At 46.8% G+C, this 25,041-nt stretch overlaps 1 protein-coding gene and 1 long non-coding RNA gene across 2 annotated transcripts in view; one reads left to right on the forward strand and one right to left on the reverse strand.

Annotated features, from left to right (window-relative positions):
* Window positions 1-3,931, reverse strand: part of TRIM35 (tripartite motif containing 35) — a 20,512-nt gene extending 16,581 nt beyond the window's left edge. Inside the window, exon 1 of the mRNA XM_003937202.4 lies at window positions 3,424-3,931. Within this exon, the coding sequence (XP_003937251.1) occupies window positions 3,424-3,858 (435 nt within the window). The 5' untranslated portion in view covers window positions 3,859-3,931. The remainder of the gene's footprint in view (window positions 1-3,423) is intronic.
* On the forward strand, window positions 3,836-24,996 carry LOC141580871 (uncharacterized). The gene is made up of 4 exons (XR_012513276.1): window positions 3,836-3,942; window positions 7,467-7,550; window positions 24,060-24,137; window positions 24,625-24,996. It is a non-coding gene; the product is annotated as an uncharacterized LOC141580871 (long non-coding RNA).
* Window positions 24,997-25,041: the final 45 nt, after the last annotated feature.

The following is a 25,041-nucleotide window of genomic DNA, read 5'->3' on the forward strand; positions in this document are numbered from 1 at the left end:
GGGAATAATAGTACCTACCTGTAGCAAGCTGAATAATTATCTCCCCCAAAAGATGTCCCCATTCTAATCCCCAGAACCTGTGAATATGTTATTTTGTATGGCAAAGGGACTGTGTGGATTAAATTAAGGATCTTGCCATGGGGAGGTTATCCTGGATTACCTGGGTGGGCCCAATGTCATCATAGGGTCCTCACAAGAGGGAGGTGGAGGTAGCAGAACTCGTCAAAGAGGGCAAAATGACAACAGACGCAGAATGGAATGCTGCACCTGAGAGCCAGAGGCAGGAGCCTCTCAGAGCTGGAGCAGGCAAGGGAATAAATTCTCCCTTGGAGCCTCCAAAAGGAGCGTAGCCTTACAGACACCTCGATTTTAGGACTTCTGACCTCCGGAACCATAAGAGAACAAATCTGTGCTATTTTAAATCACTATATTTGTGGCCATGTATTACAGCAGTAACAGGAAACTAAGACAGGACCTGATGATAAGTTTTTGTAAGCATTAAATTTGTTGACGTGTGAACACTTGAAAGCATCTAGCACACAGTGAGCACTGAATGTGTTTGCTGGAACAATTCTGATTTTTGCTGTTTCTCACACAGTGGCCAAAGTAATCTTTGTCTAAGGCACACACCTCATCACAAACTCCCCTGTTCAGAATCTTTCAGGGCTCCCCACAGCACACAATGGAAAACTCCCTCTTCGAGGCACACAGCTTCTCGCCTAGCCCCTTCGCACCTAGTGGTGGGGGAAACTTCCCATACTGCTCCCCCACAACCACCTACCTCGAATCACACAGAACTACATCTTGTCTATTGACTGTCTACGCCCCCTGCTCAAATGAGAATTCCACGAAGCTAGGAAGAGGCCATGGCACGCAACAGCTGTCAATACCCATTTCTCCAGTATGTGAGTGACTTGCACCCTGCATCAGGCTGACCAGCTCTCATTCTCCTCAGATCTTTTTGGGACTAGACTACTCAGCCCCTCTGACATCATCCTGGGTGTCCACTGATCCAATACCACTATTCTTCTGCTAAAACCCCCAGCTGCTGTTCACAGCAAGGGGGAGCCACAGGCCTCCTGGATCCTCCTGCACTTCCATCCTCATTCCAACCACCCTGAAATTCCCTCAGGACCTGGAAAGTCAGGCTTTCCCACTTCTGGACCCTTCCAATTGCTGCTGCCTCTACCTGAAATATCCTTTCACCTGGCTAACACCTCCTCTTCCCTCAGGTTTCTGCTGGAAGCTCCCTGAGGCTGGAAATTGTCTATCTTATCTCCTGCAGTATCCCTGGCATCTGCTGGTGTGTGGCTCTCTGCTCTGGAATCCTGGCTTGACCCCAACCTGGGGGCTCTGCCTAGGTGTTCTCAGCCTTGACCCCTGCCCATCTCCTAATTGGCACCTCAGCCAACCCTATAGGGATTAGTCATGACTTGAACCATGATCCCTCCTTTTCCTGGGCTCCAGGCCCCAGCTGGCCAGCACTTACTCCAGCTATCCCAAATCAGGATCTGCCACTTCTGCCACTGGAAACAGAAAAAGGAATGACATGGACCCATGTTAAGCAAAAAACTTAACAGAATAGGGTTACTCATTCAGATAGGTGTACTCTTCACTTAAACTTTGTTAAATGTGTATGGAGTGGTAACAGACTTCTGTATCCAACAAAAAGTATTGTAAAAAAAAAAAAATGGAAGGCAGGGCCAGGCGCAGTGGCTCAGATCTGTAATCCCAGCACTATGGGAAGCCAAGGCAGGCGGATCATCTGAGGCCAGGAGTTTGAGGCCAGCCTGGCCAGCATGGTGAAACCCTGTCTCTACTAAAAATACAAAAACATTAGCCAGGCGTAGTGGTGGGTGCCTGTAATCCTAGCTACTTGGGAGTCTAAGGCAGGAGAATCGCTTGAACTTGTGAGGTGGAGGTTGCAGGGAGCTGAGATCTTGTCATTGCCCTCCAGCCTGGGTGACAGAGTGAGACTCTGTCTCAAAAAAAAAGAAGGCAGGACCACAGAGGAGCCCAGAGACCAGGCACTGGGGACTCCAGCAGCTCCTCCTTTCCAGTCCATCCAGCTTCAGACAAGCTGCCCAGTGTTCATGCATTAGCAGGTGAGGAAATAAATTCAGTGTTTCACATTCTGGGTAATTTTTTAAAGTAAAGTAACAGGCTGGGTGGAGTGGCTCATGCCTGTAATCCTAGCAGTTTGCGAGGCAGAGGTAGGGCCAATCACTTGAGGCCAGGAGTTCTAGACCAGCATGGCCAACATGGTGACACTTCACCTTTACTAGAAATTTTAAAAACAAAATTAGCGGGCGTGCTGGTACATGCCTGTAATCTCAGCTACTCCGGGCATGCTGATACATGCCTGTAATCTCAGCTACTCCAGGCATGCTGGTACATGCCTATAATCTCAGCTACTCTGGGCGTGCTGGTACATGCCTGTAATCTCAGCTACTCCAGCCATGCTGGTACATTCCTGTAATCTCAGCTACTGGGGAGGCTGAGGCACCAGAATTTCTTGAACCTGGCGGGGAAGAAGTTGTAGTGAACTGAGATCATACCACTGAACTCCAGCCTGGGTGGCAGAGGTCTCAAAAACAAAAACAAAAAAAAGGTAAAGTAACAGAAAATGCCAGAGTACTATGGACTGTTCAGAAAACTTTTGTTTCAACTGACACATATGTTCTGGGTCACAAGAGAAAATGCATTGCTTCCTATGGGCTAAGAACAAACGTTTTGGAAAATGCTGAGTTAGGCTAACCCCTATTTTCTGTTCATTTTTCCTTCCTATACCAAAGAATTCTCCATGTTAGTTTTGCCCTGTAAGTTGTTCCTGGGTTTATTTATAGCCACTAGAACACCAGGCATGGAGATGCTGGGTGATAAACCAGAATAAGCCAGCCAGCCAGGGCCAGAGGCCTCTCCCTACAGATAATACAAACCGTGGGGTCAGTTTGGCAAGTAGGTGACTGGTTTGGGGAAAATCTTAAGGCTCCACATCCCTGGCCAAGTATGGGGCTCCTCCTCCACTTCTCAACTGAGGGTGCCAAGCTCAAGGCCTCGTGGGCTGCACTCACATCCATGTTACTTAAAGGGACCTGGACCACACCCGGTTGGCACAAGTGGTGAATGGCCTGGGCCCTTCAGAAGTGGGTGGCGCTGTCTTGGGAACATCCCATAACCCCAGCTCTTACTTTCTGTTTGCATTCTCCCTTCTCCCACCATGGGCCCCTAGGTACACCTTGATAAAGAAGCCAGCCCCTCCCTGTAGGGAACCTCGGTCAGAGAGATGGGGTCCTGCATGCTAGAGCGAGAGAGACACAGTCACGCTGGGCTCTGACAAGCAGGAGGGGCGGGAGCCGTAGAGCCAAGGGGTTCCGGGTTCCAGTCCCAGCTCGGCCGCCTCGTCCACACCGCCGCTCTTACCCGAAAGTCGTGGGCAGTGTCCTTCACTGGCTGCAGGCGGTGCCCCTGGTGCCGGGGGTCGGCCTGGCAGGAGCAGCACAGCAGCTCCTTGTCCTCGAGGCAGAAGAGGCTGAACTGGCCACGGTGCAGGCGGCAGACACGCTGGAAGCGGTAGCCGGTCCAGCGCGCGCCCTCGGCCTCCTCCTGCAGCAGCTTCTCCACCAGGTTGTTGAGGGTGTGGTTGGTGCGCAGGTCGGCGGGCGAGGCACGGTCCTTGCACACAGGGCAGGTGGGCGACACCTGCACCTCCCAGCAGCGGCTCACGCACCCGCGGCAGAAGTTGTGGCCGCAGCGCAGAGTGACAGCATCGCGGAAGGGGTCGTAGCAGACAGCGCAGAGTAACTCCTCCTTGAAGGAGCGGGAAGGCCCAGGGGACGCGTCGGGGCTCGGCTCCATGGCACGAGCCACCGGCACCGGTGCCCCGAACTTTTGCTACGGCGCCTCCCACCCGACTGGCAGCCCGCGCCCACGGCCCTAGTTGTAAGTAGCGCCCAGCCCCTCCCCCTAGAAAGCTGAGAGACAGCCGTGCTGGCCAATCGTGCGGGGGTGGTGCTCAGAGGAGCCCCACCCACTTCCGTTATGCCTGGGAAATCCTGGGAGAGCGGGGCCCGCCTTGTGCCCGCAGTCCCCGCCTGCTCAGGTCCGGGCGGGTCCCTGGCCTGGGTAGCACGGAAGGGTCTCCTGGGCGGCCCGATAGGGCTTCCGTGTCATTGGAAACCTACTTCCGGCTGGAAATGGGAAAAGGAGCTCCTTCCTTAACCAATCTCAGGGAACCTCAGGCCCACGGGTAGGAGAAACCAGAGATCCCAACTTTCTGCTTCCGATGTAGCGGCTGGGTCTCAAAGCACCATGAGTGCAATCACCACTTAGGGTTTGCAGCGCCTTTTTGAGGACCCGTGCCACTCTTGTGTTAGTCGTTTACTTACTTTGGCCAGTCTTCCTCCAGCCCCCTGCGGTAGGGAGAAACAAGAGAGGTGAGGCGGCAGAAGAGCTCTGAGAAAACCTGATTCTTGTCCTGTGGTTGAAAAAGTGAACAAGCCATCGTCTTTCCAAGTCTATTTACTCATGGGTAAAATGGCTGTGATATCTCAGAGATATTACATTTTAATGGGCAAGTCCCCATTAAAACAGTGACATTGAGGACTCTTGCAAAGGTTAGCTGAGATAACTAGAGTCCATGCTCAATTATTGCCTGGTATAGCAGGCCTGGATGGCTCCTCCAAATCCTCATTTCTGCTTTGGTTTGATTACTTTACAGCCTTCAGATGCAGACTACTTTTCATATGATGCACTTTCATTCCTGTTCTGTTGGAAGACAATTCACTTGTGTCATGTTCCTGCATGTCTTGAGAGAGCAGAGGCTCTAACTGCATTTTTCCGACTATCTTTTCAAGGATGTTTTTGCATTGAATAGCCCTGCAAGGCAGAATTCTTGTCTCTCCAAGCAAAGATCTGGCAGACTTACTTCCAATGATAAGACATTTGAGTTTCCTAAACTTGAGGTCCCTCTCCTATAATGCAACCTGCTGTGGCCTTTGTCACATAGTCTTGCTAAGAATTAGGGCTCAGAAACTGACTAAATGACAATACTGTGACTATTATTGCTGTTAGTATTGTCCTTTGCCTCAGACCCAGGAGCCTCATATCTTTTACCAGTATTCGTGAAACTTGGGCATGCCCGTTAGTATTGAAACTCGGAAAACTGTACCCCAAAATGAGGGCCTCAGAAACAGAAGTTTTTCTCAGACCTCCTGCCGTCGTATCTCTCAGTCCCTCAAGGTAGCCATAGAAACTAGAATTCCTTTTCCCCAAGGCAAGTCATAGAAACCAGAACCCTTCTCCTAAAGCCAGTCTTGAAACCTTAAAGTATTACTCTTTCTCTCTGCCTTTCTGTGGAAAAACTGGCCATAAAGAAATTACCTGACCTACCTGAAAAGTTCTTTGAACTGGCTGCACCATAGGCTATACCCTAAGTTGAGTCATAGCAACCCCGTGATCCCCAGGAATACCTTTAGATGCCCTCTCAGAGCCAGAGAGTCTGAAGTAAGAATAGGTAGCTCCTGCAGTGCCTGATTAATCAACCTTGCGACATTCCACCATTGTTCTGGCTTAACTGATAAACCAACTTTGTGACACTGGACCTTGTACCTTGTGACACCCCTCCCCCGGCAACACTCCCCAACCTGGCTTGCAAGAGCTGCCCTGAACTGTAACTTCTATAACTTTTTACTGCCTACCCCAAACCTATAAAACCAACTCCTATCCCACTGCCCTCCACTGACTTTCCAGACTCAGCCCATCCACACCCAGGTGAATAAACAGCCATGTTGCTCACACAAAGCCTGTTGAGGGGGTCTCTTCATTCACAGTGCATGTAACATTTGGTGCCAAAAGCCAGGACAGGGGTAGTCCTTTGGGTGACTGACCTCCTGTCCCCACTCTCTCTCTGTGAAGAGAGCCAACTGCCACCTCAATGCATCAGACCAGCCCAACGATCCTCTTGCCACCTTCAGATCGGGTAAACAGCCTCTCCCTCTCTCTCTTTCTTTTCCTTTAGAGAAAAGAAGACAAGACTCTCTCTCTCTCTCTCTCTGTCTTTTCCTTTAACTATTTCTCCTAAGTAGAGACAAAGGGGACACTGTTTATCCGTGTAGAGATAGAGAGACAGGTCTCTCCCTCTTGCGCAAAAACTCCAAAATCGGTCATGGACTCAGGAAGACAGTCTTCCCTTGGTGTCTGGTGAATAGTGGGGATACCTGCCTTGATCAATCACCAACGTTACAGCCCATTCAGTCAGGGACACCTACTAACCCTGGTAGCTGCTCACTCCTGCTCATGGCTACTATACTCCTTTCCTTAATACTTACCTTCTTCACCAGGGACAATATTCTGCCCTCTATTCCTCTGTCTTCGCCTGTAGCCTGCCTCCTAAAAAACCTAAAACTTCTCTAACTGTCACCCTGTCTGAAACCTAAATGTCTCATATTTTTCTGTAACACAGCCTGGCCTCAATACAAATTAGACAAGGGTTCCAAATGGCCAGAAAACAGGCACTTTTAACCTGTCTATCCTGTGAGACCTAGACAATTTTTGTTGACAAATGGGCAGATGGTCTGAAGTGTCATACGTCCGGGCATTTTGGGTTTTTTTACATTCCAATCCCTCCCCAATATCTGCTCTCAATATAACCCATACCAAATTTTCCGTCTCCCACCTCCATCCACCCCTTCTGCCTCCGCCAGTGACTCAGAATCTTCCTTCTCCATCGACCCTTCCAACCTTTCTTCTCCCCGCCTATCTGAACCAGACCCCAATCCAAGCCCTAACCCCCTCCCAGATCCTCCCTCCTCTTTGTCTGCCCACAACACACCTCCTTATGCCCCTCCTGTCAGCTCCCACCTCATACCTGGTCTGGCTTACAGTTTAGTCCCACGGATACCTCCCCCACCCCCGCCCGACAGTTCCCCCTTTCAGAGGTGGCTGAAGACAAAGGCATAGTTAGGGTGCGTGTGCCTTTTCATCCAACCTTCCCCAAATCAGCCAATGATTAGGCTCTTTTTCATCAAAATAAACGTTTCAATATCTAACCCAGTCCTATACTTTAACGCTGAACCCTGAAAAATGCGTAACATGCATTTTATCACCAAATCAGCCCCTAACATTACAGAAAAGCTACAGAAATTAAAACCTGACCCCCAAACCGCACAACAGGAATTAATCAACTTCGCCTTCAAAGTGTTCAGTAATAGGGAAGAAGCTGCCTGGCAGCAGCACATCTCAAAACTACAGATGCTTGACTCCACCGTAAGACAAACCCCCGCCACACCGCCCAGACTGCAGCATCTGGCTACCCTTCCTGGACCTTGCTTCAAGTGTCAGAAACTGGCCACTGGGCCAAGGAATGCCCACAGCCTGGGATTCGTCCTAAGCCCTGCCGCATCTGCGTGGGGCCCTCATTGGAAATCAGACTGTCCTACTCATGTTGCTGCTCCTTGGCTTGGCAGGTGAAAACTGATGCTTCCTGAACATCTTGGACGTCCCCTGGACCGTCACGTACGCCGAGCTTCAGGTATCTCTTACGGTGAAGGGTAAGTCCATCCCCTTCTTAATCAACATGGGGCTACCCATTCCATGCTGCCTTCTTTACAAGGACCTGTCTGCTTGGCTTCCATAACTGTTACGGGAATTAACCCCAAAGCTTCCAGGCCTCCCAGAACTCCCCAAGTCTGGTGTCAGTTAGGCCAGCCCTTCTTTCTACATTCTTTCCTAATCATCCCCACTTGTCCAGTTCCCCGGTTAGGCTGAGATGTCCTAACAAAATTGCCTCCTTGACTATTCCTGGGCTGCAGCCACACCTCATTGACAGCCTCTTCCCCAAACCCGCACCTCCCTCAGTAGCTCCCCTTATGTCCCCCTACCTTAACCCTAGGGTGTGGGATACCACCTCCTCATCCATTACTCACTCACTCCTTGCCTCACTCACCCCTTGCCATCCCATTAAAACCTGACCACCCTTACACCACCCAGCACCAGTACCCCGTCCCACAACAGGCTTTACAAAGCCGAAAGCCTGTTACCACCCATCTATGACAACATGATCTTTTAATTCCTACAAACTCCTTGCAGTTCCCCTCTCCTACCTGCCCAAAAGCCAGACAAATCCTACAGACAAGACCAAGACCTCCGCTTCATCAGTCAGCTTGTACTTCCCATCCACCCGGTTGTACCAAACCCCTATGCCCTCCTATCTTCCTCGCCCCCTTCCACAACTCACTATTCTGTTCTTCACCTCGAAAACGCTTTTTTAAAGCCCAAATTTCCTCCTCGTTTGTTACCTATCTCGGTATAATCCTTTGCCAACGTACACGTACTCTTCCTGCCAACCGTATCCAGTTAACTTCCCAAACCCCAACCCCATCCACTAAACAACAGCTCCTCTCCTTCCTAGGTGTTGTAGGATAATTTTGCCTCTGGATAGCAGGTTTGCCCTCCTAACCAAACACTTTATAAACTTACAAAAGGAAACTTAGCTAACCCTATAGACCCCAATCCTTCCCCATCTTCCTTTCATTCACTAAAGGCGGCCTTAGAAACAGCCCCTCCGCTAGCGCTCCCCAGCTCCTCCCAGCCCTGCTCCCTTCACATGGCAGAAGTAAAGGCTGCACAGTCAGGGTTCTTACACCAGAGCCGGGCCCATGACCAGTCACCTTCTTGTCTAAACAACTTGAACTCACAGTCGTAGGCCGTCATGTTTAGGGGCCATAGCTGGTGTGGCTATAATACTAGAATCCCTTAAAATTACAGGCTATGCTCCACTTACTCTCTGTAGCTCTCACAACCTCCAAAGTTTGTTTCCTCTTCACACCTCACATACTTTCAGCCTCTCACCTTCTCCAGCTTTATGCGCTCTTTATTAAAACCCCCACAGGAACCATTGTTCTTGGACCTAACTTCAACCCAGCGTCTCACTTAATTCCCAACACAAACCCTGAACCCCATGACTGTATCTCACTAATCCATATAGCATCCTCCCCATTTACCCATATTTCTCTTTTTCCTTTTCCAGACCCAGACCACATGTGGTTATTAATGGCAGTTCTTCAAAGCCCAGTCGGCTGGCCGAAGCCAGTTATGCCTTTGTATCCCCCTCATCTATTATTGAAGCTGCCACACTCCCCTCCTCCACCACTTCTCAGCAAGCTACACTAATTGCCTTAACCTGTGTTCTCACTCTTGCCAAAGGACTACATGTTAATATCTATACTGACTCTAAATACGCCTTCAACATCCTACACCACCATGCTGCCGTATGTGCAGAAAAAGGTTTTCTCACCACACAGGAGTCCTGTTTATCAATGCCCCCTTAATAAAGTCCCTCCTTAAGGCCACTTTCCTTCCAGCCAAGGCTGGAGTTATTCACTACAGAGGACACCAAAAACCATCAGATTCTATTGCCCAAGGAAATGCCTTAGGTGACAAAACAGCCAGAGAAGCAGCGGACACCCCAGTATCTCCCCAACAAGGCCAGTATTTTTCCTTCTCATCTATCTCCCCAACCTATTCTTTCTCCGAAAATTCACTTTACCACTCGCTTCCTACACAAGGCAAATGGTTCTTACACCGCAGAAAGTTCCTCCTCCTGCCTCACAAGCTCACTCTATCCTCTTATCCTTTCATAACCATTTCCATGTAGGATACAAGCCCCTGGCTCGTCTTTTAGAACCCGTCATTTCTTTTCCACCATGGAAGTTCATCCTCAAAACAATCACATCAAAATGTTCTGTCACTCTCCTACTACTCAGGGCTTTCTCAGACCCCCTCCTTTTCCTACACATCAGGCCCGAGGATTTTCCCCTACACGAGATTGGCAAAGAAACTTCGAGTTTTGCCTGGGTTGGCATTTACCCTGTCTCCCACTCCCTCCCCTTGTCCATCAGACTGTCCTCCAAACCCTCCACCTGTATGCTCATACCCAGCTTTGCTAAGCAAAGTGAATGTTTACTTATAGATACCAAACGCTTTCTTACACACCATGAAAACAAAACCTCTCCTTTCACACAATCATCCTACCAAACCGTATTACAACTTTTAACAGCTGCGGCCCTTGCCGGTTCCCTTGGCGTCTGGGTACAAGATCCCAGCCCCCCTAAAACACTCTCTCACCTTTTCAGTCTACACTTCCAGTTCTGCCTTAGCCAAGGACTTTCCTTACCCTGTGGCTCTTCCACCTACATCTGCCTTCCTACCAACTGGGCGGGCACCTGTACCTCAATATTCCTTATCTAAAAATCCAGTTTGCCAATGGAAATGAACCCTTCCCTGTTCCCCTTGTAACCTCCACATGGCAAAAAAGAGTCATTCCATTAATCCCCTTACTTGTAGGACTGGGGGTATCCACTGCCGCAATAGGAACAGGTATAGCAGGTCTTACTACCCCTATTACCACATTCCACAGTCTCTCTGATGACTTCTCTGCCAGAGTTACAGACATAACTCAAACACTATCTGTCCTTCAAACCCAAGTTACTTCTCTGGCTACAGTCGTCCTGCAAAATTGTCAAGGCCTCGATCTACTAACTGCTGAAAAAGGGGGACTCTGCCTATTCCTAAGTGAAGAATGCTGCTTTTATCTAAACCAATCCGGCCTTGTATATAATGCCATCAAAAGACTTGAAGACGGCCCAAAAGCTCACTCATCAGGCAAACAATCATTCTGAACCTAGCAGGCCACTCTCTAACTGGGCGTCATGGCTTCTTCTATTAGCAGGCCTCCTTATACCCATTTTTCTCCTTCCCTTATTCAGACGCTGCCTCTTCCACCTCATCCCTCTATCAATTCCTGCAAAACCATATCCAGGCTACAACAAATCAGTGAATGCGGCAAATGCTTCTAACAAACCCGTGGTATCAACCTTTGCCTCAAAGCCTCTCAGCAGTCTACATTCTTCCCCATTTTTAGGCTTCCACACTGCCCCCAATCCCACTCAAAGAAGCCCTAAGAAATGTCACCCGTCACCCCTTTGTACTGCCCCCAAAATATTAGCTGCCCCCCCCATTTTTCTAGTTTTTGCTTTTTCCTTTATATTATTCATATAAAAAGACAAGAATGCAAGGTTTTTTGAACTGGCTGCACTACAGGTCATACCCTAAGTCAAGCCACGTGACCCACACATTCTTTGTGACACTGGACCTTGGACCTTGTGACACCCCCCGCCAACCCCACTCCCCCAGGCCAGCTTGCAAGAACCACCCTGAACTATAACTTCTGGAATTTTCCACTGCCTACCCCAAACCTATAAGACCAACTCCCATCCCGCTGCCCTCAGCTGACTCTCTTTTCAGACTCAAGCCGCCTGCGCTGCACTTGGGTGGATACACAGCCATGCTGCTCACACAAAGCGTGTTTAGTGGGTCTCTTTAATTCACAGTGCATGTAACACTACCTTGTTTGATTGTAGGCCATAAGAGCCCAATTCCAGAGAGAGTCCTGCCCCATACCTGTTAGGGGTAGAAGGTGTCTGAGTTACAACCAGTGAATCTGTATCGGTCTGCAGCAACATCAATTCTTGCCTCCTCAGAAGAAAGAATTAGACTAAGGGGCATGATATGGTTTCTCTGTGTCCCCACCCCAAATCTCATCTTGAATTGTATTCCCCATAATTCCCACGTGCCAGGGGAGAGACCAGGTGGAGGTAATTGAGTCACAGTGGTGGTTTCCCCCAAGCTGTTCTCTTGATAGTGAGTGAGTTCTCACGAGATCTGATGATCTTGTAAGTGTTTGGTAATCCCTCCCATGTTCATTCTCTTTCCTGCTGCCTTGTGAGGGAGGTGTCTTGCTTCCCCTTCACCTTCCACCATGGTGGTAAGTTTCCTGAGACCTCCCCAGCCATGTGCAACTGTGAGTCGATTAAACCTCTTTCCTTTAAAAGGAAAAGGCAGTCAGTCTAAGGCGGTTATTTACAGCAGTGTGAAAATGGACTAATTCAGGGCATAAGGCAGAAAAAGAAACGGAGCCAAGTTTCGGAGCAAGAGTTGAAGTTTATTAAAACGTTTTAGGGCAGGAAAAAAAAAAAGGAAAGTACACTGGGAAGAGACCCAAGTGGGCAACTTGAGGGGCAAGTGTGGCATTTAACCCTGATCCTGGGACTTGATACGCTGGCCCACTTCTAAGGTCTTGCTGCTCTCTCCCTTCATTCTTCCCTCGGTGAGCTGCCCGAATGTGCGGTGCCTTCCTTATGCTTGGGAGGTGAGCATGCACCGTGTACTTAGGAATTTGTTCACAAGCCCATTTGAGGTTTTCTTCCCATTTCTAGTGGAATGTCCCTGGAAGGTCATAAGCCACCATTTTGTCTCTTAAAGCTCACTCACCCAGTTTCTGAAATTTTATTGGAAGCTGATTACCAATCTCAAGTGTTTTCATCTGTTTGGGAAATTCCCTGTCCCTGGCATCTGCTTTAAGATCAATAACATCAATTAACTTACACTTTAGTGTGACAGCTGTAGACCATCAGGGAATTGTCTCTCTGGCCCAGCTGCCAAATTATCTGTTTTAGAAAGGCAGTGTGATAACTGCAGAAGCATCACCTGGCATTCTTGGTTGGGGCGGGGGGGGGGGGGGTTGGGGAGGGTAGAGTCCTCTTCTGCCCTGCGCGTGCCTAACTACCAATAACATATCCAGAAGCAAGAAATGCATGTTCATAGAGGCCAAGAGAAATCTAGACAGGCAGGCCTAGATTCCCCACTCAGTTTATTAACATTAGCTCATACCCTTTAGTCCAATCATATTTCTACACAGCTACCCGTACTTTATTGAACCTAGGCATGAAAATGAGCCATTTCCCCTCATTTAGTTTTTTTTTTCTTTTTTTTTCTTTTTTTTTGAGATGGGGTCTCACTCTATTGCCCATGCTGGAGCGAAGTGGCATGATCTAGGCTCACTGCAACCTCTGCCTCCCGGGTTCAAGCGATTCTGAAGGTCTTCATTCTGAAGGCTCCCATGTCACATAAAACTAAGATCAGGCCAGGTGCCAGTGGCGGCTCAGGCCTATGATTTCAGCACTTTCGGAGGTCAAAGCAGGCAGATCGCTTGAGGTCAAAAGTTAGAAAACAGCCTGTGAAAGATAGCAGAACCCCATCTCTGCAAAAAATACAACAACTCAGGTGTGGTGGTGTGTGCCTATAGTCTGAGGCAGGGAATGTAGGGCGCGCAGGGCAACATACTCAAGCTTAGGTACAAGGCATTTGAGGTCGAGGTATGGAAAAATACTGGCACTATATATGTTATTTGTGCATGGGAATGAAGCTCCTTGACCCAGAAAACAGGACAGGGAGTGGAGTGTGTGATGTGATAAGGAATGCTGAAAACAGCCTCCTGAGAATGCAGTTTGAGTGTGTACAAGGTCACAGGTGCCTCAGCAACCCACTTCAAATGACCATCTAGTGGATGTTTGTAGTTAATACAAGCCCTTTGGATAAATTCTTGGTGGACAGATGCTAAGGCGGACTCTCTCAGAAGAGTTACCCCCTAGGCCCGCTCAGCTTCATTCTCGGAGTTCACTGCAAGCTATAATTTCTGCAGGTAACTTTAGGCCAATTCACACTTCAGCTATAGGGCATAGGCCAAGTAAATGACTTTGTAACTTTACTTCATCCTCTCCATTTACGTATGGCATACCCCAAGTAACCAGTGGAACCCTCTAGAGGGTATTTAAACTGTAACTCAGCCTTTGATTACCCTATGCTTAGGCCGGCTTCCACACTGTAAAGTGTACTTTGATTTTCAACATTTTCAGTAAAACCTTTCATGCCTTCCCTACTTAGTTGGTGAGTTTTTTGCAATTCTTTGTTCAAGATGCCAAGAATCTGGATGCCCTCCACTGTTAACACCCTCAGCTACTTGGGAGGCTGAGGCGGGAGAATCGCTTGAACCCGGGAAGTGCAGGTGGCAGTGAGTCGAGATTGCACCACTGCACTCCAGCCCGGGTGATAGAGGCAGACCCTGTCTCAAAAAAATAAAAATATGATCAAATAAATTTCTGTGCCTTTCCTCTTTTTTGTTTTTTTTTTCCTTTTTTGAGGTGGAGTCTCGCTGTATGGCCAGGCTGGAGTACAGTGGCTGATCTCAGCTCACTGCAACCTTCTCCCAGTTCAAGCGATCCTCCTACCTCAGCCTCCAGAGTACCTGGGACTATGGGCACATGCCACCGCACCTGAGTAATCTTGTATTTTTAATACAGTCAGGGTTTCACCATGTTGGCCAGGCTGGCCTCAAACTCCTGACCTCAGGTGACCTACCCGCCTCGGCCTCCCAAAGTGCTAGGATTACAGGTGTGGGCCACTGTGCCCGGCTGCCTTTTCTCCTTTTAATCTGCTGCTTGTCAGTGATTTGCAGTGAAACTTCAAAGAGTGTTTTCCCTTGGCCCACACATTAGCTTGCAAGTTGAGTAAACTCTCAGACCTTCAAAGTTCCTAACCGTTTACTTCCAAACATTTCCTCAGAATAGTCCTTTGCTCACAATGCCAAGGGATGAATACCATTAATTCTAGTTGACTTCAGTGTTTCTTAAATGTGGTCGATGGTTCTCCTGCAATTACCTGGGGAGGAGTTTTCTAAAAGCAGTTTCCTGGGCCTACTCTAATCTACCCACCACTCTTGTGGAGAGAGGCCCAGGAATCTTCATTTTCACATGCACACTAGGTGATGCATTCTCAGCTGCAAGAAAGTTTGAGAGTGATAATCCTTGATCTATTAACCCAACAAGTTGTTGGGTCTCCAGCTCTGGTTAGTGGTTCAAAAATTAACCTTAGGGGAAATATCTCAAAAGGCCACAAGATGGGGCTAATAACACTACACTCCAGATAGCCCTCTCCCGGCTCCCCTCCACCAACCACCACCCCACCCAGAGAATCTTTTTTTTTTTTTTCTGCATTAGGTTAGTATTTCTATGTTTATTTTGTAGCAAATAATTGTTGAATGAATACAGTTTCCTTTTTCCTTCCTCCCTTCCCCTTCCCCTTTCCCCTCCCTTCCTCCCTCCTTCCCTCCCTCCCTCCCTCCCTCCCTTCCTTCCTTCCTCCTGATGATTATCAATTCTTTACTAAATGTGATATAACCTAGTTGAGACTGTTAGAATCTATTTATGTATATATTTATTGACTATTACAGAAGTTTATTTAACAAAGAGTCTAATGTAAAACTTAGCTCATGCACATTTTCATATCATAGTAAAACAGGCCCTTTGGAGAGGGGGACATGGGTTTTTCTGCTGAACAGCCATCAGTTATGCTTGTTCCAAGGCTTCTAACATGATGATACTATTACTCGCATTACCACCATTCCAATATTATTCTGTTGCCCAGTAGTTGCCATCTCTACACATTAATCTATCACAAAATTCATAAAAGCATTGGACATGTCTGCCACCATTTAATTTTTTTATCTCTTGTCTCATTCTTTTTCATTGTGTTCTTTTATCTGTGCGTCCCAGTTGCTCGTGAATCCATGTGTATTGCTGACTGTGTGTTTGATTCTGTTATTACCTGATTTTCCTTATTTCGCTGATTTTTTTCCCTAATATTCTGAATGGGGCCACAAATCAAAAACGAGTAGAAATCAATGTGTGTATCTCTTAAACTACAATACAAAGCTTAACATTAAACCAATAAGGCTTTTGAATCTTTCTGGAAATCCAGAAAGGACTCCGTTCTATTCCAAGCTCCACCACTACCCAGGGGCATGACCTGGGACACAGTATTTCACTTTTCTAACTTCCTTTACCTCCACTATAAAAGAAAAGATGGAATTAATTGCTCCAAGTTCTTACCCACTCAGATGCTCTGAAATTGTTTTATTTGCGTGTCGGAGAAAAAGGTGACTAAGACTTAGCCAGAGACCAGGAAAGATAAATCTGGATGACTAGAACCAATCTGCCCCCGATTTTTATTTCTCCTTTCAGTAGAAAGGACCTTATTCAGAGGTCCTAATTGATGTTCAGGTCTGTTGAATGCTAGCTAATCTTCTGCAAAAGCTTTCTCAAAAGTTCTCCTAATCTCTGATTTTCTGCAACTCATCTCCCAGGTACCCTGCCAAACACTGCCAGATTTCCAGACCCCTTGCCATTACCATGTAAATTTATGTAAGGAATAACTTTTTAAATATTTAAGGAAATAAATTCCCAGGTGCAGAGAGTAAAGGAGGAAATTGCCCTTTGTTTGTTTGTTTGTTTTTGAAACAGTGAACTAGAAACTGGCTCCTACAAATAAAGGCAGAGATTGTTAGCTTACAGAAAAAGGCAAGGCCCAACTATTGGCTGGCTACAAGGAACTCAATTTAAGTGTAAGCGTATAGATCGAACTGAAAGGATGGAAGAAGGTATGCCACACTACTGCTAATGGAAAGAAAGCTGGTGTGACTATGTTAATGTCAGACAAAGCAGATTTCAGATAAAAAATACTGCAGGGTTAAGGACAACAGTTGCTAAATAAAGTCAGCTGCAGGGCTGGCAGCAGCATCTTCAGAAACAGGCAACCTAGCACTGCAGACATAATAGACCTTGTTCATCAGAGTTACCAAGTAAATCTTTGAGGAAATCACTGTAGTCTGATGCTTGGGGTGGAACACCATAATGCTTTGGACCTTTCCTGAGGTCTAAACTACGAGACAAGGAGGGTGGGAACTCTCAGTTGACCTGAATAATGCAGGGAGACCTTCTGTGAGAAGTAGTGTTTAATGCAGGTAACTAGGGTAACACTGAGGCTAGTAAACTGCTTGCCTGTGAGTCACATTTGACTGCAAACATCTTTTATTTGACCTACACTTTTTTCCTCTGTAACATTTATGATCTTTTAAGCTACATATAGGTAAAATGCAACATAAAATGATTCAAGCAGTAAGTGGGATGGATTATCTCACATATCAGGAAATCTGGAGGCCAAAGGGCTCCACTGTTGGTTAAGTCACTGGCCCCAGATTCTTATTCTCCCTCTGGTCAGCCTATGGCTTCCTTTTGGTTGGAAAATGACTGCGGCAACTCCAGCATCTTATCCTGATAGGAACCAATGTCCAGAAATGAAATAAGGCCATTTCTCCCTTGTATGTCTCATTTTTAGAGCTAAGAAGCTTTTCCTAAAACCTTCCAGAATACTTCCTTCACATCTTCTTGGCCTGAAGTGGGTCACATGTCCACCTCTAAATTCATCACTGGCAAGGGGAATAAGACCATCATGATTGACTTAAACTAATCAGAATTCAACTGACTCATTAGGGGCTCTGCTATTTATTATAAAAGAGGGAACATTTTCCATTAGGTAGGCAATGACCTAGATGATATCATGTCTTCCAATCCATGAACACAGGGTGTCTTTTCTATTTACTTATGCCTTCTATTGTTTCTTTCAGCAATGTTTTGTAGTTTTCAGCATGTAAGATGTTGCTTCCTTGGTTAGGCTTATTTCCAAGTATTTTATTCTTTCTGGTGTCATTGTAAATGGGATTGTTTTTCTGCCTTTGCAGATAGTTCACTGTCTCCCTTTGCTTTTTGAAAAAAGGATCTGGCTTCATTATGTTTACTTTTCTGCATGGCAATAGACTTTTGAGCTGAATAACAACTGCTCCCTATAGGAGGGACATTTGTTCTCCCATTTGCCGCAGTTCCTATCGAGCCAGCTTCACTCACATTCCCTGCTTGGCCCCTGTAGGCATTTGGGCTTTTGACCCCTTGTTTAGATCATCTACATGAAGTTACATATAGCTGCAATTCGTTATAAAGACACCAGAGTGGTACACGAGTAGACAGCCAACTTGGCAACTGGATACAACACAATCAAAGTTGATCTTCCATGTTTCCGAAATTTACATTGAAGCACTCAATTATTAGAAACATTTTGGATGGGACTATTTCAGAAATATATTTTGTGCTTTTTTTTTTCTCTAAAGCATGCAGAATATAATATAAATCATACCTCATGATGTACCAAAGTAGACAATAATACTCTACTGTGCTGGCTAATAAAGGAATGGGAGTTAATGAAGTGTGCAGGGTGGTTTGTCTCTGTCCTGTAAATGGCCACAGACGCCTGTGTTTTGAGGGCTCTTGCTCATGCTAGGCATTTTTTTTCCTATCTAAAAGTTCTTCTTGCTCCCAACAGTGCATTTGCCTGCAGCAATCTGCTTTCACTTCCTAGTTGATGCATGCTTCCCGCACACCACAGGCTAGGACCAGATCACCATGATTATTAGAATTATGAAATTCATCCCTGGCAAGCAAGGTTTGGGAGGTCACTCAATGCTTCCGAGCTTATCCATGGGACGTCTGGGACCAGATGAGCCCACGCACAGGTAGGGGTTAGGGGTTCAGAGCCGAGAAGACCGAAGTCATAGAGCTGACTCAGAGTCGGCCTGGCATCAGGGCAGTCTCCTTTTCCAGGCAGCCACTCTTTCTAGGAGCACCCTGCAGGCCAGCCCTGGAGCGGCCTGGGAAGTTACGGAAGTCTTGAGGTGTGCCCAACAGTTGTGGAAACCATGTATCCTCTGTGGCACTGAGGCCTTCTCTGCATGTTTTTGTTTGTTTTTTGTTTTTGGGAACAGTGTCTTGCTCTATTGCCCAGCCTGGAGTGCAGTGAAATGACCCTGGCTCACTGCAACTTCTGCCTCCAGAGTTCAAGCAATTCTTTTGCCTCAGCCGCCCGAGTAGCTGGGATTACAGGCATGCACCATCACACCTGGGTAATTTTTGTATTTTGACAAGACACGGGGTTTCACCATGTTGGCCAGGCTGGTATCAAACTCCTGACCTCAAGTGATCCACCCACCTCAGCCTGCCAAAGTTCTGGGATTACAGGCGTGAGCCACCACGCCGGGCCTTGCATGTTGTTCTTTAATGGAAAAATTAGAAACACTCTTCTGTGTTTCCCCGTCCTTCCCTCCCTCTTTGGGACCCAGATCAGTTCTTCAGTGGTTTAACTGTGTCTTTATTCTTCCCAAGGAGATTCACATTGGATTATTTCCAGGAGCCCTTTTTTTCTCTGTGGAAAGATCTTATTTTGTTCATTTATTTTAACTTTTTCATTATGTGCATTTTCAAATGCACTCAATATTTTAGAGAGAACAGTATAATTAACCCCCGCATACCCATCATTCAGCTTGCATTATTAACAACTTTGCTATTTTTGTTTCTTTTCTCCCTTCCGCAGATTTTTTTTTCATATGGGGGAGGTGGAATATGTTAAAGCAATAATTTTTAATAGGAACCCATTTTTAAAAGTTACAACAGGACATAATAGCCATTAATGGGCAGTTATTAGCTATAGCAATAGCAAGGAAATACACACGTATTATTTTTAGTTTTTCTAACAATCCCATAAGGGATTGTCAATCCCATTTTATAGATGAGGAAATTGAAGTTCTGCTTTAACTTGCATCTAAAAGAAAATAAGCTAAACGATGATGTATTAGCTAGGATGCTCTGAAGAAAATAAAAACTGCTTATTTCTCTGTACTTTTATGCACTACTCTGCTGCATCAGTCATGTCTGATGCTGGATGCATGGGAGTTCCTCCCCACCAACAACTGATGGACCAGTGACCACCAGGTGGTGAGACAGCCAGGCGGGAAGGGTCCCTAGAGAAGCTCCAGCTGACCTGTGCACTGGGAGGAGTGTGTACTGGGGTAGAGCCACAGAAGTTCCTACTGTTTGCAGTGGGGAGGAGTCTAGCCCCTCCTCTTCCTGGGTGGTACCTGGGATTCAGACTGCAAAGTGGGAGGTGCATAAGGACTCTGGCTTTGCGAAGGATCTCTGTTTCCTTTTTTTTTTTTTTTTTTTTACTTTTCACTGAATAAAACCCTGCCTTACTCACCTTCAAATTGTCTGTAAGCCTAATCTTTCATGGCCATCAGACAAAGACCTATCTTTACCGCAACTAAGGAAAAGTCTCGCAACATTGGGTGTTCCATAGTTCAACTCAATTCAGACACTATCTACCTGGAGGTAGCATCAGATCCCACAGGTTGAGGGCTCAGTCCCACAGACTGTCCCCCTCTTCCCCATCCTCCCCTTGGCTTCAGATGCCAGTCGCAAGTCCCAGGTTGTGGCCTGTGCTTCTGACTGACTGGCTATACATCAGGATTCCGTGAACCCCTACCCAGGTTTGAGGAATCTGCTAGAGTAGCTCAAAGCTCAGAGAAACACTTGTCTTTCTTTTGTCCATTTATTTAAAAGGATATGGCAAAGGATACAGATGAGCAGTCAAAGAGGAGAGATGTGCAGGATGAGGTCTGTGGGAAGGGTCGTGGAGCTTGATGCCTTCCCTTTGAGTGCCACCCTACGGGAACCTCTGCAAGCTCAGTTCTGAACCCTGTTCTTTTGGGTTTTTAGGGAGGCTTCTGTATGTAGGCATGAGTGATGACACTACTGGCCATGGGTGATCAACTCAACTTCCAGCCCCTTTCCTTCCCCAAGTTTGGGGGGAAGGGCTGGAATTTTAACCTTCTCATCATACCTCAGTCTTTCTGATGACCAGCCCTCATCCTGAAGTTCTCTAAGGATCCAGCCATTAAACATTTCATTGGCATACAAAAGGCACTTTTGTTTTTTCTTTTTGAGACAGGGTCTTAACTGTGTTGCCCAGACTAGAGTCATCCATTGGTGCAATTATAGCTCATTACATCTTCAATCTCCTGGGCTCAAGCAATCCTCTTGTCTCAGCCTCCCGAGCCAAACCACAGGTGTACACCACCATGCTCAGCTAATTTTTGTATTTTTTTTTTGTGCAGATGAGGTCTTGTCATGTTGGCCGGGCTGATGTCGAACTCTTGGCCTCAAGCAATCCTCCTGCCTCAGCCTCCCAAAGTGTTTGGATTACAGGCATGAGTCACCACGCCTGGCCTCACAAAACACCCTTAACACCCTAGAAATTCCAAACGTTTTAGAAGTTGTTTGCAGAGTCAGATACCAAATAAACATTTCTTATTATATCATCACGTCACAGATGCAGTTCAGGCTACAGTAACAGAAAGGCCAAAATGAAGTAACCCAAACAAATTTATTTCTCCTGTAAAAATTCAGCTAGGTTCAGACTGTGTCCAGGGTAAGCACAGTGGCTGGATGGGATGGCATTAGTTACCCAGATTCTCGGCATCATAGACCAGGATGGCTGCTCTGCATTTCATTGTCAGGTGGAGACGGAAAAGATAGAGTAGAAAATATGGGAGGATGTGCTCATTCCCTTTAAGGGCGTGATTCTGAAGTTTCGTGCATGGCCTCTGCTCTTCAACCATTGTGGAGAACTTAGTCACAGTGTTGCACCTGCAAGAGAGACTGGGAAATGTAGTTTTTATTTTGGGCAGCCTGTGACCATCTGAAAGTTAGGAATTCCATTATTCAAGGAAGAAAAGAGAAAGTTCTTTTTAAGTCGAGGGCATGGTTTTGAGTTTCATTCAAGCCATACCAGCCATACCCTCAACTTATTTTGGCCTCAACTGTGGCCTGCTTGGTAAACATAGTGATGCCTGCTTAAACATAGATGTCCCTTGGTGATGAAGCACATTTTTTTAGTACCTGTACCCATAAGATTTTTCTTTGTCCTTTTTTTTGTTTTTTGTTTGTTTGTTTGTTTGTTTTTCATTTTTTGAAATAGGATCTCTGTCGCCCAGGCTGGAGTGCAGTGGCACAATCACAGCTCACTGCAACTTCTGCCTCCTGGGTTCAAGGGATTCTCCTGCCTCAGTCCTACCAAGTAGCTGAGACTACAGGTGTGCATCACCCCATCCAGCTAATTTTTGTATTTGCCCATTTTTTTTGGTTAGAACACTTACAACCATACTATTTTTTAATCACATTTATTCTACACAATAGTAAATTTACATGATGTAATTTAAATTCCATCATTTACAATGGAGAAATGCCAATTATATAATATCGTAGCCCTGCCAATGATGGGTTTTGATTTAGTTCTGCTCTTTACCGCTTGGGAGGCTGTGAAGAATTTATTTACCTTCTCTAAGCTTTCTTTTCCCTTCTGCAAAACAGGAATAGGACTAGCTACTTCATAGATGGTTGTGAAGACAAGCTGGATGACAGATGAAAGTTCTTGGCACGGAGTGAACACTTGATAACTTACATGGCAGATATGTGTGCTATCTCGCCATGAAGCTCACATTGTTTAATTGCTATCATTTCTAAAAATAATAGCCATAGAATTTTTGGTAGCATTTGTAAACCTATCACTTAATTCAGACTTCACAATACCCTGGGAAATAGGTAGAGCAGATAATACTATGAGCATTGAAACCTGCCCCACTGGCTATCATCTAAAACAAATGACGAAACAGTCCTCTTTCGACCCACAGCCCCTCCCCCCCAACACCCCAGTCTCAATCCCCCTTGGCGGCTAAGCTCTCCAGGACTCAACAGCACATGCTGCCTCCAGGTTTTCACTTCCAGTTTATTCATCAGCCCACCCCACTTGACTTTTGGGTCTTCATTCATATGCTCCTGGTAAGAGCTTGACCTGAAGGCCTCTGCTCTCTCTGACTCTGGCCTTAGACAATCTTGTCCATTCTTGTGGTTTCAAATGCCATCCCAAAAATGAATCACCAGCTCAACCACCTTTGCGATCTCCAGTTCCAACTAGTCCTAGAGTCGGGGTGTGGGACTCTTCACAAGAGTTCAAACATTGGAAAAGGGAGCCTGGACTGGGGAGGGGCAATGGGACAGGAAAGAAAATGAGAGATGGGAAAAATGCTTGCTGGGACTAGGACTTGGAGATTTTGCATGGCTGTGGGGTAAGGAGGGAGAGGGAGAGTCAAAGGTGACTCCTGTCTTGTTGACATTCACAGGAGGGCTGGAACGGGCTTTGTTTGAAGAGCAAGATGAGCCAGGGTTATAGACCTGAGTTTGGAGTAAGAGTGGAACATCTAAATGGAAAAGTCCATCAACTAGAAAGGACATTTGTTCAAAGGCCCTTTTCCTCAGTTTTCTCTTTCTGCTAACTCAGATACACATTCTCCCAAAACCCCCCACAATTAGGGCACTTGGTCAGCTTGAGACACAGGCAGAAGTAGGCAGAAGGGAAATATTTTTCTTTTCCAATTGGGGTAGATCGTTATTGCAACCTATGCCATATGGATAGCATCGCCATGAATAGCATCTTTTAAAGATTTCTGTAGACTTTGAGGGCTCCTAAAGGCATTTCTGATAGGGTTTTTAAAAGGCAGTAACAGGCAGAAGTGTGTGACCTCAGTGCATGACACTGGACTGAACTAAGGAGAATTGACGACGGAGTTGGCCACCCCAGAGAGTTTCTCAGTGCACTTTTTCAATCAAAAACCTATGATTTTATGATTCTATGAGGTAGATTTTGGAGATTTTTTAAAAAGTGCTGAAGAATTCAACCTCTGAAAACTCACCTTCCCGGAATTGGTCCCAGCAAGATAAGATTGTAGTTCATTCATGTGACCACACAGGGGCAGCACACACAAACTCACCTTTTCTTAATCAGACCCTGATGGGCTTTGCTTTTAGTTCCCACTGTCACCCCCTAGCACAGACTCTCAGCAACTCACCCAGGTATCTAATTTTCGTGCCACTCAGGCTTCGTCACTTCATTCCCAAGCATAAGAATACGGAGGGGACACCTACTGCTGGTTGCCCTCTGACCAAGTCCTTGCCGTTTAGTCAGTTACCCTCTCCTCATCCCCACACCTTCCCTGCTAACTTCAGTTTACCCCTGTCTGACTTGTCTTGTCTCTCCCATCCCTGGCCATGATCTCGCACTTGGCTACCTTCTGACCTCCTGACCGCTGTGTAGTCACCAAGATTACCTCCAAGATGCTGAGTGCTGGGAACGTGACAAATCTGTAATAGTATGAATGGGAAGGGGTCGGGGGTGGGGAGGAGGCTCCAGCTGTCGAGGCTGGGAGTGCCAGTCAATGAGTTGTAAGATTTATGCTGGGCAGGTGGGCCCCAGCTGTAGAGAGTCTGATCTTCAGGGGACCCAGAGTGGCATCTAGCCAATAGCTATGGGCAGTCCACCAATAATACTTGGAGAAACATTGACTTCCTAGATTTGTTAATTAATCTAAGCCTCCAATTTCTTTTCAGAAATGAGAAGACGTCAAATGCAATCTTGGAAACTGAGTGCTTCCTTGACACGACCCCAGGGGGCGCCATTCTCAGGAAGTACGTTGTGAATGCCGTCCTATGGAATTGTGCAACAGGGCAGCCCTGGGAATCAGGTTCCAGTCCTCCACAGGACACAGAATAAAGAAGCCTGGGACAGGGGCTCTGGAGAGGGCCTTGTGGGATGTGGGTGATGCTGGGTACACGCCAGCTTTGTGACCTTATGCCAAGTCCAGGTCACCTCCTCCTACTACTCAAGCAAGCCTAGAGTCTTTCTAGGGATAGGGAGGAAGTGTTGCTAACTGCCCTTGAGTGCCTGCCCCCATCTCACTGCCCTGCTGGCCTGAGGAAAGGGGACCAGCCTCTGGGCAGCCAGCTGGCGTGATGTGGAGATGGGGCTCCTGAAAGGGGCTGTCCAGCATCTCTATTCTTGTGCTTTCCTCAGACCCTACTTGGTCACGGCTCAGGGACCTGATCTTCGGTGTTCAAGAACCTGGGCCAGTTATCCCTGGTGGTATTTGATTTTTTTTTTTTTTTTTTTTTTCAGCATCTCACTCTGTTGCCAGACTGGAGTGCAATGGCACAATCTCGACTCTCTGCAGTCTCTGCCTCCTGGGTTCAAGCAATTATCCTGCCTCAGCTCCCTGAGTAACTGGGACTACAGGTGCACGCCATCATGCCCAGCTAATTTTTGTGATTTTAGTAGAGACAGAGTTTCACCATGTTGGCCAGGATGGTCTCGATCTCTTGACCTCATGATCTACCTGCCTCACTCAGCCTCCCAAAGTGCTGGGATTACAGGCATGAGCCACTGTGCCCGGCCTGATCTTTCACACCTGCAAAGGGACTGGAGCCACTTTAGGAGGTAGAGAGATGAGGACACAGGTGATCAGAGTGCCATGCAGGTAACATCTCCCACTGCCGGGCATCGGGGGGAGAACCAGCCTGAGAAGTTGGTTTCCCA

Source organism: Saimiri boliviensis, chromosome 13 (genome assembly GCF_048565385.1).
Source record: "Saimiri boliviensis isolate mSaiBol1 chromosome 13, mSaiBol1.pri, whole genome shotgun sequence".
NCBI classification, from domain to species: Eukaryota; Metazoa; Chordata; class Mammalia; order Primates; family Cebidae; genus Saimiri; species Saimiri boliviensis.